The 13,322-nt window shown below is 42.6% G+C and overlaps 1 protein-coding gene across 1 annotated transcript in view; it reads right to left on the bottom strand.

Annotated features, from left to right (window-relative positions):
- The window catches only part of OPN4 (opsin 4), a 36,450-nt gene extending 24,897 nt beyond the window's left edge, over positions 1–11,553 (bottom strand). The window contains exon 1 of the mRNA XM_073354916.1: positions 11,407–11,553. Coding sequence (XP_073211017.1) covers positions 11,407–11,553 — 147 coding nt within the window. The remainder of the gene's footprint in view (positions 1–11,406) is intronic.
- Between the last annotated feature and the right edge of the window lie 1,769 nt (positions 11,554–13,322).

The raw sequence follows: 13,322 nt of genomic DNA on the forward strand, positions 1-13,322 counted from the left end.
GGGAGTTAGCTGATGCCATCACATGCCATGATTACTGAACTGCAAGAATCAGACTGGTCCAGAATAAAGCCCAGTTGAGATGCTTGCTGACATGCAGCTACCCACTTCTGAGCCCAGCACAGGATGCCTACTATCCAGATCACAGCCTCTCCTGTGACCAGTCAGTAGCTGTCTCATGACTTTACTTGCTGATCTTGATCAGCTGGGGATCAGATGGTTTGGGTCAATTATCAGATCCATGTGGGAAGGAGTCATAAAAGGCTAGGAGAACCCCACTGGGGAAGAGTGTTGCAGGAGGGGGATTCTCTCCTGTGACTAGTCGTGTGGGGATAGGACAGCATGAGGGAGGCATGTGGCCATGTTAAACCCCAGGCAGGTGGCCAGGAAATAGTCTGGAAATAAGGATCTACCTTGTGAAGAGCCAGACTGGTGGGCCTGGGGAACCCTGAGAATCAGTGATCTGTAAGAAAGCATAAAAGAACTAAGCCCAGAAAGGGTGGAAGACCCTTCTATTTTATGGGACCATTGTTTACTTATCAATGCTCCATCTGGGTACAGACAAGGGGCCAGAAGGTGCTGTGAGACAGAAGGGAGTGCTGTGCAGGCTGACCCTGCTGTAAATACAGATGATCCAAGCAAATCCCTGAGGGGAAAGGAAGGAAGGTATGAGCTCTCCACTCCCAGCAGTTATCTGCAGGATTGCCAACAAATTGAGAGGGAAGGGGTGTTCCATTTCCTGTGCAGTACAGGAGCAGGCCAGACTAGTAGAAGCAGCTGGAAAACATGTCTCTAAATTGTCATGTTTAATGTTGTTAAGAGGGATATGGAAGTGCTCAGCTGGAGCATCTCCTACCAAGAATGCAGGAGAAGGGATGGAAAGTAGGGTTCTCAAGAGTGTTGTGTGGTATGGTGAGGGCAGGGATAGCAGTCTTCCCAGAAATGCAGAACAGACAATATGCATCTCCTGGCAAGTGGGGGTGGAGTGGTAGGAAGAGGCCTACTTCCCGCCAGCACTAGCTGCCAGCTAATCCTAACACTCCTTATCTGTTCTAGAACTAACTGATAGCAGCCATCCTAATAAAGGAGGCCTGCCAGTGGATGAGGCAGCTAGGACATGGGGTTGCCACCTCTGAGGCAGAAAACTGCAACTCCCCCGTATCCCTCCCAGGCACCCAACTGACCCTCTCTTCTTCCCCTCTGTGGGACCCACTCCCACACTTGCCTGTGCCCCTCCCCACCCCGGGCTACACTGCATTATGCAGACCCGCGTCCAACCACCCATATCCCAGACTTCCTAGTGCCCACCCACAACCTGACAACTCTAAGTTTGTGCCTGGTGAAGGGGGGGGAAACTTGACTGTCCACCAAACATGACTGTCCAGAGGACAAAAACATAGGCCCATGGGATTGTGGGATACTTTTGGAGTATTCAGAGCATGAATCCCATTGGGCTGCATCTACATTGCAGAGCAATAGGGCTAGAATCCCGGGTCCCAGCTTGATGCAGACTCAACTTTCCACCCTAGCGAGGTCCTGGGACCCTGGGTCTGAGCCCTGGGTTAGAGCAATTTGGGATAGATAGAAGAGGGAGTTAGACTTGAGCCTCATTTCAAACCCTGGGCATACACTGCAGTGTCATACCCTATACTGCAATGTAAGCCCAGACTCAGACTTGACCTAAAACTCCTTCTATCTACACGCAAATCTCTTGCACTTGGATCTAGGGTCACAGGATCTTGTGGGGGCTGAGGGTCCGAGCTTGCATCAAACTGGGACCCAGAGTTTCAGCCCTCTTGCTCTTCAGTGTAGATGCTGCCCCACTGAACTCATGCTCTGGGAGTCCCCCAAAAGTATCCCACAGTCCCATGGACCAATTTCCTTTGGCAATTCTTGGGATAGAGAGGACAATCGACTCTAGGGAAATGGAAACAGCCCCCCTTGGTGTAGTGCAGCAGTTTGGTGAGTCGGCATTTAACCCTTCTGACTGCCAAGGTGCAAATACCTCAGAGACATCTGTGTTTGCAATGGAGACAGAACAGAAGTCTTTTGGAAAGTGCACTGCTTCCTGTTTGTGGGAGCACAGCCAGATTTTGGTAAATCTCTGGTACAAGGCCCTCAAAACAGTGGACTTTAATAAGAGCACCAAGAATGATCATGCATACCAGCAAATAGCGAAGAAGCTGGCAGCACTGAAAATTTACTGGAATGGTGTGACCAGTGCAAGGAGCAGATTAAGCAGCTGAAGATTGTGTACAGGAAAACAAGACCCACACCTCAGGCAACTTGCTGACAGCATGTCCATTTTAGGAGTTTGACTGGGATCTGACTGCATAGAGCCAATGCTGGTGCATGCTAGCCTGCCCATGTGGGATGGTACTCTGCTGGCCCCTGAATCCAGCATGGGGACCAATGAGAGCCAGCAGCAGGTGCAGAGTGAGGCCAGCAAAATGACTCTGTTGTTGAAACTAGATCCAGAGGAGCCTTTGATACAGATGCAGCAGCGGCACCTGGTGGGGCTGTACTCAGAGGAGCTGTTTGATGCCCCCCAAAGGACCCAAAGCCAAAGTTATTAGAAGCCCGAGCTAGCAGGGTATCTCTGCTAGTGGCAGATTGTATATCAGTGCCTTGGCTTCCCCCCTGTTACTCCGTGGAGTTCAAAATGGTGACCAGGAAATGCAAACAGTAAACACACCTCGAAAGTGAATTTTTACTGGGAAGGCACAGACTTTTGCTAGGGCATTCCTGTTTCTTAAAAACAGTAACCTTACATTGCCATGTCTGTACCTACGCCGCTCTGTAACCACTCAGCAGTTGACGAACCACATGGAAACAGTGAACTGGGGGAGGGGGCAGTGTGTTCCATTTACAAATCGAGTCCGTTTTAGTTAAATGGAGTCCATAGGTGACAAAATCATTTGATATCCCTTTGTGGATATCTGCAAACTTGTCCTGAAGCAGGAACTCCAGATAGTTCGTCACATTTCAGGGAAGGACTTATTTTCCAGGCCCTCCTTAGTAGCTGACCGATCCACTCTGCCCATAGATGTGCTGTCACTTTACGTTTGAATACTTCGATTGCACACACTGCAGGTTTCCCACCAACCGCTTGGAATAACATCGCCCTTTGCCAACTGGGCCCCACAAGAACTGTTAAGTCCTCCAAAATGTGGAAGGCCTAAAATGATAGAAAAAGCTTTTGTGACATGGCCACTGACTCCGCCCCCGCCCCCCAACCCCAAGTAGTTCTGCAATTTTTAGGGGGAAAGAAAACAGCTTTGAATTTTTAAACTTACCATTGTCTCTGCACTTATTTCGCTGTGACTAATCAGTCCATGTCCAGGGAGCTTCTGTGGTCTGAAGCATCCCACTCAGAATCTACTAAAGTTCAGTCTTGAAAAGTAACATCTCTGCACTTATTTCGCTGTGACTAATCAGGCCATGTCCAAGGAGCTTCTTTGGTTTAAAGCATCCCTCTTAGAATCTATTAAAGTTCAGTCTTGAAAAGTAACATTTTATGTCCTTGAAGTTTCACAAGGACTTGTTCTGTGCTCCTTCTCTGGGGTATTTAAGGCTATAACCCTCTGTGTCCTGTCCTGTTCCAGGCCCCTCAATATCTCCTGGCTGCAGCATCTCCACAGCTCACCCACAGTTCAGTGCAAGCTTGTCCCCAGATACCTTCACAGACCATTCCAAGGGAAAGCATTTCCATGATGAATTTATGGTTGAAGTTCTGGACAGGGCCAACATACAGGTCCAGTACCAAAGACAAAGGGAATTACAGCCAGAGGAAAGGCAGGTTGGCTGCACAGTTTGAGGACAGGGTTTCAGCACAGGAACAGGCACTCGCTTCACAGTTCCTGGAACAGGAACAGCGGCTGAGGGAGGGGGACAGAGCTCCTCAGAAAGGATTGCTTGAGTGGCTCATATCACTACTGGCCGCAAGAGCATCAGCTCCTGCTGCATTACCCATATCATGGCCTGAGCCCCTCAGTGGTACTGTGATGCAGACCAGAAACAGCTTGAGTGGCCCATGCAGTTGAGTGCACCCCTCTCCTGCCCAGTGCCAGGTTCATGGGGAAAGGAGAATGTAGGAGACAGTCAACAGTAGGGAGGTTTCTGTATTGTACATGGCTTCATTGTTTGCACTTGTCCATGGCACTTTTTTCTTTAAGGTTCTCTTGTTTCTGGTATTTTGGTGTGGTAATGGCAGCTGGCCTGCCTGGCAATGGTTAAATGTTGTTTCCTGTCACAGGATGAAAGCACAAGCAACAGAAGTTCTTCGAAAGATGCATCCTCCATGTTGTTGGCTACATTAACTGGAAGCGTGCAGACCAAAATGACTCCTTGGCAGGGTGTGCTGGTGGTCTATTCAAACCTCCTGTAATGTGCAGGGAGGACAGAAAAGTTTTCCTATGGTGCACCACAGTCAAAGGGCTAGAGTGACCACATTTTGGGAGAACACTAGGGCATCTGGGATATGGTTGATTTGACTCAGGTATATGTGCTGTAGTGTGGATACCAGAGCCCTGGGTTCAAGCCTGGGCTAGACAATTCTTAACCTAGGGATTACAATCAGTGTAGATGGTCCAGCCCTGGGTCCCCTTAACCCTGGTCTTACATTACAGTGTAGACATATGCTATGGGACCTGTGGGCTGTAGTTGAAGCAGCTGCCGGCATCCCTCTATGTGCATGCAGCTATGATTGCCAGTTGCAATGTGCTGGGAGGAGGGGTTCACTTGAAACTTACAAGTAATTTGAAAATACCTGAGTCCGGCAACTCAGGAGAAAAACTGTCCAGGCTGGTTAAAAAGAGGTCAGGTGGCAACCTTAATTGGAGTTGGGCCGAGGCCAACCCCTCCTGACTTTACCTCACAGTCTCCCCCTCTAGTTTCCTTCTATAACATGGCACTCATTGCTATGGTGGTACCCTTTTGTGTCAGTGGCATCCCAATTATTTTGAACGTTATGCAAATAGTGGCTACCTTCTATTCTCAATTAGCCCTCTGAGGTTGGCTGTGTCAGCTAGCGTTAATGGGGATACTTTGAATTTAGACTGGTGTAAGTGATAGCCAAACCTGGCCACAGGAGTGGCTGTGGAATTTTAATTGTGATTATCACTGCTTGCTTACAGAGGACCTACCTGCAGCTAGACCAGTCAGTAAGCCACATTCCTTGGTGTTTCTACATTAATGGGATTTAAACATATGGCAAGCTGTCTGAGGCATGGTTGTGGCAGATTATCTGTAGGGGAAAATATTAATATTACATTAAGGTTGACCATTTAATTTCATAAGAGTTGAGAAATTCACAGTTTAGGTTTCTACAGCAAGTATGACTCAGCCACATAGCATAGAAATATAAATGGGGATTTTGCGTGAGTAGAGATTGCATAATTTGGCCCTCAGACAGTACAGTACAGTAACACAAAATACTGTATCAATAATAGGGGTCTGCGTTCAAATTACTTTAAAGGAGAAAATAAATCTCCTTTTCTAACACAGTAAAACTGAGATTGGAACATTTTTAATTGTTATAATACACAGACCTGATTAAGGTTTTCTATATGAAAAACCAGTTCTCTATTTTTTCTGTGGTTTTTCCTGTATTTGTCTTTTTACACAGACCTTGGTCATGATAATAGAAGTACAACAACTGAAGGAACTTGTCATGGTTAAAAAGAACAAATTGCAAAAATGCCTTTGATTTGAATTAAAATAATAAATAACTACAAGCCAGGATTAAGTACAAAAACGATCATATACAATGAATAAGTAAAGTCCAATTAGAGAGGAAGGCTATTTAAAGGAAAATACAAGTTTGGAAACAAATCATCTAGGAAGGAAATCACTCAGGACCAAAAGTAAATGTCAAGGCTTAATAACAAGTATATGTATAATAAATGGCAAAAGAAAAATTTTTGGTAGAGAGGTATTAAAGATGGGCCAAAGTCACAAAATGTGGATCTACATTACAATCTGAATTTTCCCAATGTTTGGGACTCAGATCCTATAATCTAATTTTTGCCATTCTTTAGGAGGATAATGCCTACTTTTAAAACATTTTTCATTTCATATTTTTTCCTGAAAAGTAAGGGCCTTATCAAAAGAAAGTGGAAAGACTTTAATTGACTTAAAAGGCATTGGATCAGGTCCTAAGCGCTCAAAACTGGGTTAGCATACATAGCTCTCATTGACATCAGTAGGGGAACAAAATGTTTGCATCACTGAGTAGAATCTGGCTCTAGATTTTCTAAATAGAATTATAGGTCAAAAGAAGCCGCGGGGGAGGGAGGAGGAGGAGGAGGGAGAGAAACTGCTTAAGGAAATCAGGTCAGCTGGACAATCAAGAAGTAAGACAATTCATATTGCTTTTCTCTATTGTTTCCACAGCACACGGGCCTTGTTTAGTCTCTGTTCCCCATTGTCATCTGAAGGTATTAGTACTTAAAAAAGAATGCAGTAACCATTGTTGTGGTCCTTGTCAAGGCAAGGTTACAGGTACCTTACCCGTTGATTGCATAACTCTGTGGGAGCATTTAGATTGAGTTTCTATATAGCACTGTTCCCTTATGTATTCTTCTATGGAGCACTCCTTCACTATACAGGTTATAGAGGAGGCAAGAAAAACAACAAAGCATACCACATATTTTACCCTTTAAAACAGACACTGCTGTTTTTGTTTCATATAACGTGGCTCAGGATATCAAGTGTTTTATGGAGAAACTAAAACTGTGAGCTGAAAGGTTAAGGGCTTCCTGCAGGTGAAGAATGTCCCTCAGCTTTCCTTGAGCCAACCAAGAGCGAAGGGAATAAAGACACTTGCATCTGAGGCTTTTTACCACTGGGTGCCAGTATACACACAGGTTTCAGAGTAACAGCCGTGTTCGTCTGTATTCGCAAAAAGAAAAGGAGTACTTGTGGCACCTTAGAGACTAATAAATTTATTTGAGCATAAGCTTTCGTGAGCTACAGCTCCTTTTCTCCTTTACTCCTTTTCTTTTTGAGTATACATACAGGCTCATTGTGCTGAGGATGTGTTAGCATGGTACTAAATCTGCAGAAACAATTCATTGGGAAAAAGCAGGCTTCCTTCGTATTGTATTAGACAATTAAATGTTACACATCTCTCAGTAACACAAATATTGACATTGTGAAAATCATTGAGGAAATAGATTGCAGGGAGCCCACTCCATTACAGGGGCTATACCAACGCAAGGGCCATAGAATCAAATCATCTAGGTGTGGACTGCATTTGAGGGATATGTGTGAATGTGAAGGTTAGTTTTACAGTAATACCGAAGCATATATGAAAACCTGGATAATAACACAGCAATTTGTTCAAGGTTTTCAGCTCTGGCAGTCATACCACATTTGGTTTGGAGGCTTAGTTAGGTATTGTTTGCTTGCTATGGAATATAGAAAATGCCATACCAGATCAGGCCAAAGACTACTGTCCTACCTCTGGCAGTGGCCAGTACCATAAGTTTTAGAGAAAGGTGTAAGTTATAGAAGTAGTTTTCTTCTCACCCTAGGCAGTTTAACATTTGGTTTATACCTTGAAGCTGGAAGGCTGTTTTATCTCTTGTATATGATAACCCTAAAGGAAGATACTTTTATTATCCGTATAAATGTGTAATCCTTTTCTAAATCTCATTATGCTCTGTGCCTCAATAGAGTCTTGTGGCAGGGAATTCCAGTTTCATCATGTTAGCATACCTTTCTTTCCAGCAGTTTTAAGTGTGTCATTGTGGATGCACTAGAAGAAAGGGACAAGTCTGGGTTTTCTGATGTGAATGCATATCACACATTCCTTGGACACTTAACTCCTAGTGACATCCATGGAAGTTTGGAGTGTGACAAGAGTGCAGGATCAAGCCTATACTACCTAAAACATAGAGTGAATATATTTGTAATTGCAGTGAAGGCTGGTGTTTGGATGGTACTCTGCAGAAGACAAGGAGTAGAAACAGGGAGAACAGTATTTTTTTTCTGAGGGGTGAACTTAATACTTGCCAATGTCCTCTAACACAACATCTAAAACAGAAGTGAATATATTTTTAGTTAATATGCAGTAAGCTTTTCTGAGGCTTGGGTTACTTTTGGGGGTTGGGAGAAAAGGAAGTGTTTGATAGCCAGACAAGTTTGTCCAAATCTCACTCCTCTAGACCTGACACTGGAGGTCAAAAAGATATAGACCCTTATTGTTCTGTATGAAATATCAGTGGCCCTAAAGGGTTATAATTAAGGCAGAATTCCTCTAGGAACCTTTGAGGAATGAATGCAATAGCTGGTTGACTACCCCGAAAAGGGGGCAATGTCTACACCCCTCTGTGCCTGGCCAGATCCGCTGGCTAGTGCTGGGGAAGAAGAGGGGCAAACTTCAGGCAGCCAGGGTATCTACCACTCATGAAGGATGCTAGGAAGGGAGAGGACCTGCACTCTTCAATGGGATCCTGTCCAGTCCCTGTACATGGGTACAAGGTGTGAGAGAAGAGGATGGGAGGAGCCTTACCTGCAGAAGACCAGGCACAACTGTGCCCTAAGTGAGTTCCCCCATGTCACAGTGAGTGTCTTTGGCAGAACCAGTATTAGTCCCAGATGCCTGTTCCCTGCTCTAACCACTAGTCTGCACTGCATTTACATGTATTTTTCTAATAAGATGGACTCTTAAGCAGTTATTTTAAAGTGAGCTTTTAAAAGTTCAGTTCACCTTTGAATAAATTAATTTAATTGCAGGAATGAAAGAACACATACCCTTTTAAAGTCTGACTCTTCCCGCTGGCATTTCCTTCTCTGTGACACAGAAGGAAAAGTGTAGTGAATAAATTGCAAACTATTTTCAGAAGAGAGAGTTCTATTTTTCCAGCTCAGTAAACCAAAAAAAATCATACATTTAACAAGTCTTATCCTGGAGACTTTAGTTATTAAAAAGTCCCACTGAAGTTGGGAATGAGGTCTGCAGCAACAGACATATATATGAAACTGTTTGTTCATAAATTTATTTTCTATGTGTAAAGAAATGATTTTCTACTTTTCACACTTTCCTAATAGTAGTGATATGATGCAAGATCTAATTTTCACTTACAGGGAAACTGAATCTTCAGGACATTGTCCTGGGACTTGAATGTATTTCAGTATCCCTCTCTGCATACACGTGTTAAGCCTTGTTATGTGCACATGGCTTTATTTGAGAAGTATATCTCTTTTTTAAAAATGACAGCATGATTTTGTATGCAAGTGACCTGGTTTGGTCCACAGTGTTTAGAATTATACAGAGCATTTGAAAAGGCTTTGTGAAGTAAACAGAGCAGGATCAGGGCATTTTGCAAGTACTCCTCTCAGAGATACTAGAGGAATTTGGCATTCAATTTAGTATGTATAACAAGATAAAACAAGAAAAGAAAAAAACAAACAGGAACTAAGATCTTACTGCCCTCCTGATATAAATTAGCTTCAAACTGAATTCACAAGTTCAGAGAAGTGCCCATTTTTAACAGAGTATATAGCCTGGCTCCAAGAATACCTCAGATTTTGGTAATAAGTTTCAATCACATAACTGGCACTTCTTCTTGCTCCAAATTTGGGTGCTGATACTAACGGAGACAGGGGAATTCCCTGTGCAGTTTAGGGTGGTTTAGTCATCCAGATTTATTACAAGTTATGATTTTATACTGGAGCAAATTATACATCCCAGAAAAATAAACAAAGCAGAAATTCTGAACGTCGGCTATGGGTTCTGCCATCGCAATAGGCCCCATATGTCTGATAAAACATGTTACTCCTCACATCTCCTTGATCTGTTTTCAGAGCTTGCTTTCATAGGCATTTTCTTTGTGGTTAGGAGCAGAAGCAAAGAAAGTAATCCTACTGCAATTATGGTTTCAGCAGGGTGACGTCAACTTCTAAGCCCCAATGTCTAGTGGGCAGTGAGGCTCTCTGCTGTATGATTTTTGTCCTGTTGTGCAACTAGTGTTGCATCTCAGATTCTTTTCTAAATCCTGAAAAAGATATGCAGTCGCTCTAGCATTCTGTTAAGCAGAACTGTGTATAAGTTAAAAACTGTTAGAAATTTTAACGATAAAAGAACTTAATATAAGCAAAGTGGTTTGATTTCTAAAGGTCTTTCAGCAGAGAAAGTCTGAAGTTTTTTGGGAAATCATGATCTCAGTCAAGCACTTTTTCCTTTTCCACTTGTTTTCTCTCATTTCTCTTCACCCTCTATGCTGTGGTCTGCTATCCTCTTTCATATTATCCGTCTAATTTAGCTTGTAAGCTCCTTGGCACAGAGAAGTTACCTATTTACTGGCCTCTAAAACATTGTGCATATCAGTTTTGTTACAGAAAAAAGTAATAATCAAACTTTGTTCTTCCTATACAATTACATCAATAAGAAAATATTTTCTGCTCTATTAAATATTGGACTAAACCAAAACACCTAATTCAGTACCCCCCCTTCCCTCAGGTGTTTGTAACCTGAACACAAATTATGCAAACAGCTCCTGTTTTATACTGGGCCAAACCAAGTATGAGTGCTCACAAAATCTATGACTGAATTTTGCAGCTTGAACCCATTTCTATTAATGTTTTTTAAATGGTCCAGATACTTGTTGCTACTGAAGAAAATGTTGTACTCTGCTGCTTTAAACAGCAAACAAAGAGAACTTCCATTCCTACTAGTGTTTGCAGACACATTTTCAAAATATGAGCAACCAGAATGATGCACTGATGAAGAGCTTTTTACTTTTTTTTAATTTCGTTTTTGGTTGCTGTAGGACTTTTAGAAAACCTGAGGAAATTCTCATTTTATTAATTTCCTCAAATGAATAAACCTCCGTGAAATCTCAGTGCAACAGATTCTCCTCACCCTCAAGCTTTTTAAAAAAGCAGTTTCCTTCTATTTAGAATTTAACAATTGTAAAAAAAAAAGGCTCTGGTAGAACTTATCATGGAAGTACATGGAAAAACTCCAACCAGACTTCATTACAGGTGACCGAAAATAGCAGCTCTTGTAATTCAGGTACACCCTTTCTTTGTACCAACAGCCTACTATAGAACTGTCCTGGGTTTGGTGGTTGTGTTTAAACTGCTGAGCCAATCATTTCACATTCAGGAGTGGACTATGTTTGATAGTTTTACAATATACTGTATATACTTTAACATTAAACACTCCACTTCATCATCTGCTCATGTAACCCTGCTGACAATAACGTTAAAATCGTTACAAGAATCTCAAAAAATGACATTTCCTAAGTTTCCTTTTATGTTGTTTGTTAGAGCATTGCTACCTTTAAATGTGAGCAGGCAACACACACCTTAGATGTCCATGTCCCTTAATGGCAACTTTTACCAGCAGAACTATTTGCTATAGCTTTTATCCACAGAAAAACTATTTAGTGCCACACTTACTGTTGGGGCTACAGGAGGCAGGTCCACCAGTTTGTAGGCATTAGCTTCTGTATCATTCCAGACACCCTTGAGGGACTCCACAGTACTGGTGCAGTTGGGGTTCTGAGGGGGGCAAAAGATGCCCCTTCGAATGGATTGAATATTCATCGGATGAAATAAAAGCAATTTCCAAAAGCGACAGATGTCACAAAAAAGCTCTGCTCTGAATTTTAAACATTTAACCCCAGTTTCCCTTAGTACTGAGCAGGATGTCAGCTTTTCTACTCTGGAACTATGTGAAATGTAGGATTTCTCAGTAGAGCCTCAGATTGCTTCTTTTCCCTCTCCAGCTTAGCAAAAAGCAGCACCAGCAGCTTCCATTTAAATATAAAAGCCTGCAGGGTCTGCACATGCCCAGTTAGGCCCTTGCCCCATTCAAATTAAGGCTTCTGTTTCATTACATTATAAAATTGGTGTCCACTTAAAAACAATGTTATCTTCTTGTTTCTGACAGATTTAAATCTGCATTATAATAGCAACACATTACCCTAATATGACTAGAAAAAGAGAAGGAGGGGGAAGGTTGATTTTACTAGCTGACTTGAATAATAGTCGTCTTACATTTCTTCACTGTGCTGGTGAATTAATTTTCATCCTCTGCAATTAAGGAACATGCAAACATACAATTATGCCAGAAATGTAAGGAATCAAATTAACTCAGATGCAAAACTATTTGTGTATAGCTATAGGTTACGATTAGCGGTCAGTCTGCGTTTAAAAACGAACAGGAAAAATACATGCTAAAACTAATTAAAGTCACACTAAGCTCAACTTCCTTTTCTACCTCTCAGTTTTAAAATCATTTACGGAGAAAGTGAAAAATAACCACACATTTCAGAAATTGTGTGTTATCCTGTGAAGTTTTTGGCAGAAAGAACATGCAGGGCATAATTCTCATTTATACTAAGGCCCCCTTACAGCACTGTGGCAGTGTCAAAAGTGTGTAATTGGACTGTATCCCCACTATAAGGCCCCTTTTACACTACCAGAATGATGGAAAGGGGCCTTAGTGTAAATGAGAATCAGGCCCATGTAGTGGAGGTTTTTCTTAGTTCATACTGGCTAGCTGAATCTCAGTGTCATAGTTCTTAGGCCTTTCAGCCACTCAGTGCTGCTGAGTGACCCTAATGGGGGCTGTTAGCTTCAGTGCAATTAGTAATGAAAGTCGATGGCATGGGATGTTTCTGAAAGCCTTCATCAAAAGATATTTTTAAGGTAACATTGAATATTGCATTCCCAGGGGCCCACTCTGAGATTCCAGTTCTCACACAGCTTTTCTTGAGTTACTACCAACAGTACCTAATCTGAATCGGGGCACAAAGGTGCATGTTTCAGCAATTGCTCTCTCTGCAATGTTACTCCATGCAACCCACTTCTCTATCCCCAATGCATGCACTCACATCACCAGTCCTGCACACTCAGCTTTTTCCGATGACCATATAAGGAAGATGCTATTCAGCATCAGTGACACTCTGTACCTCGGAGGAACACCCTATACCCCCATGTTCATCTTTATAAAATGATTGTGTGGTAGTCATGCAAAGTTTGTCATGTTGGGTGTCTCCAGAAGGCTCATGATGCACTGAGCATGGTTGTTATAGTGATATTATAGTAACTGTTACAGTAATGTTATAGGTTATAATTTCATGTATGTAGTTATGAGGCGGAAAATATATCCTCATGGTTTAAAATAAGCACAGGCAAAAACTCTCCAAGAGCAGAGAGGCCGTTCACACCTCATCAGGGCAGGTATGGGACAAACCCACCCCAGCCTCACAGGAACAAAAGACGCTGGCCTAGGCAGCAACAAAAGAATCCGTTAGGCTCTCGAGGGAGTCCCTCCTCTTCCTTTGGTCAGTTGGGAACTGAGATGAGGT

This window comes from Lepidochelys kempii, chromosome 7 (assembly GCF_965140265.1).
Source record: "Lepidochelys kempii isolate rLepKem1 chromosome 7, rLepKem1.hap2, whole genome shotgun sequence".
NCBI classification, from domain to species: domain Eukaryota; kingdom Metazoa; phylum Chordata; order Testudines; family Cheloniidae; genus Lepidochelys; species Lepidochelys kempii.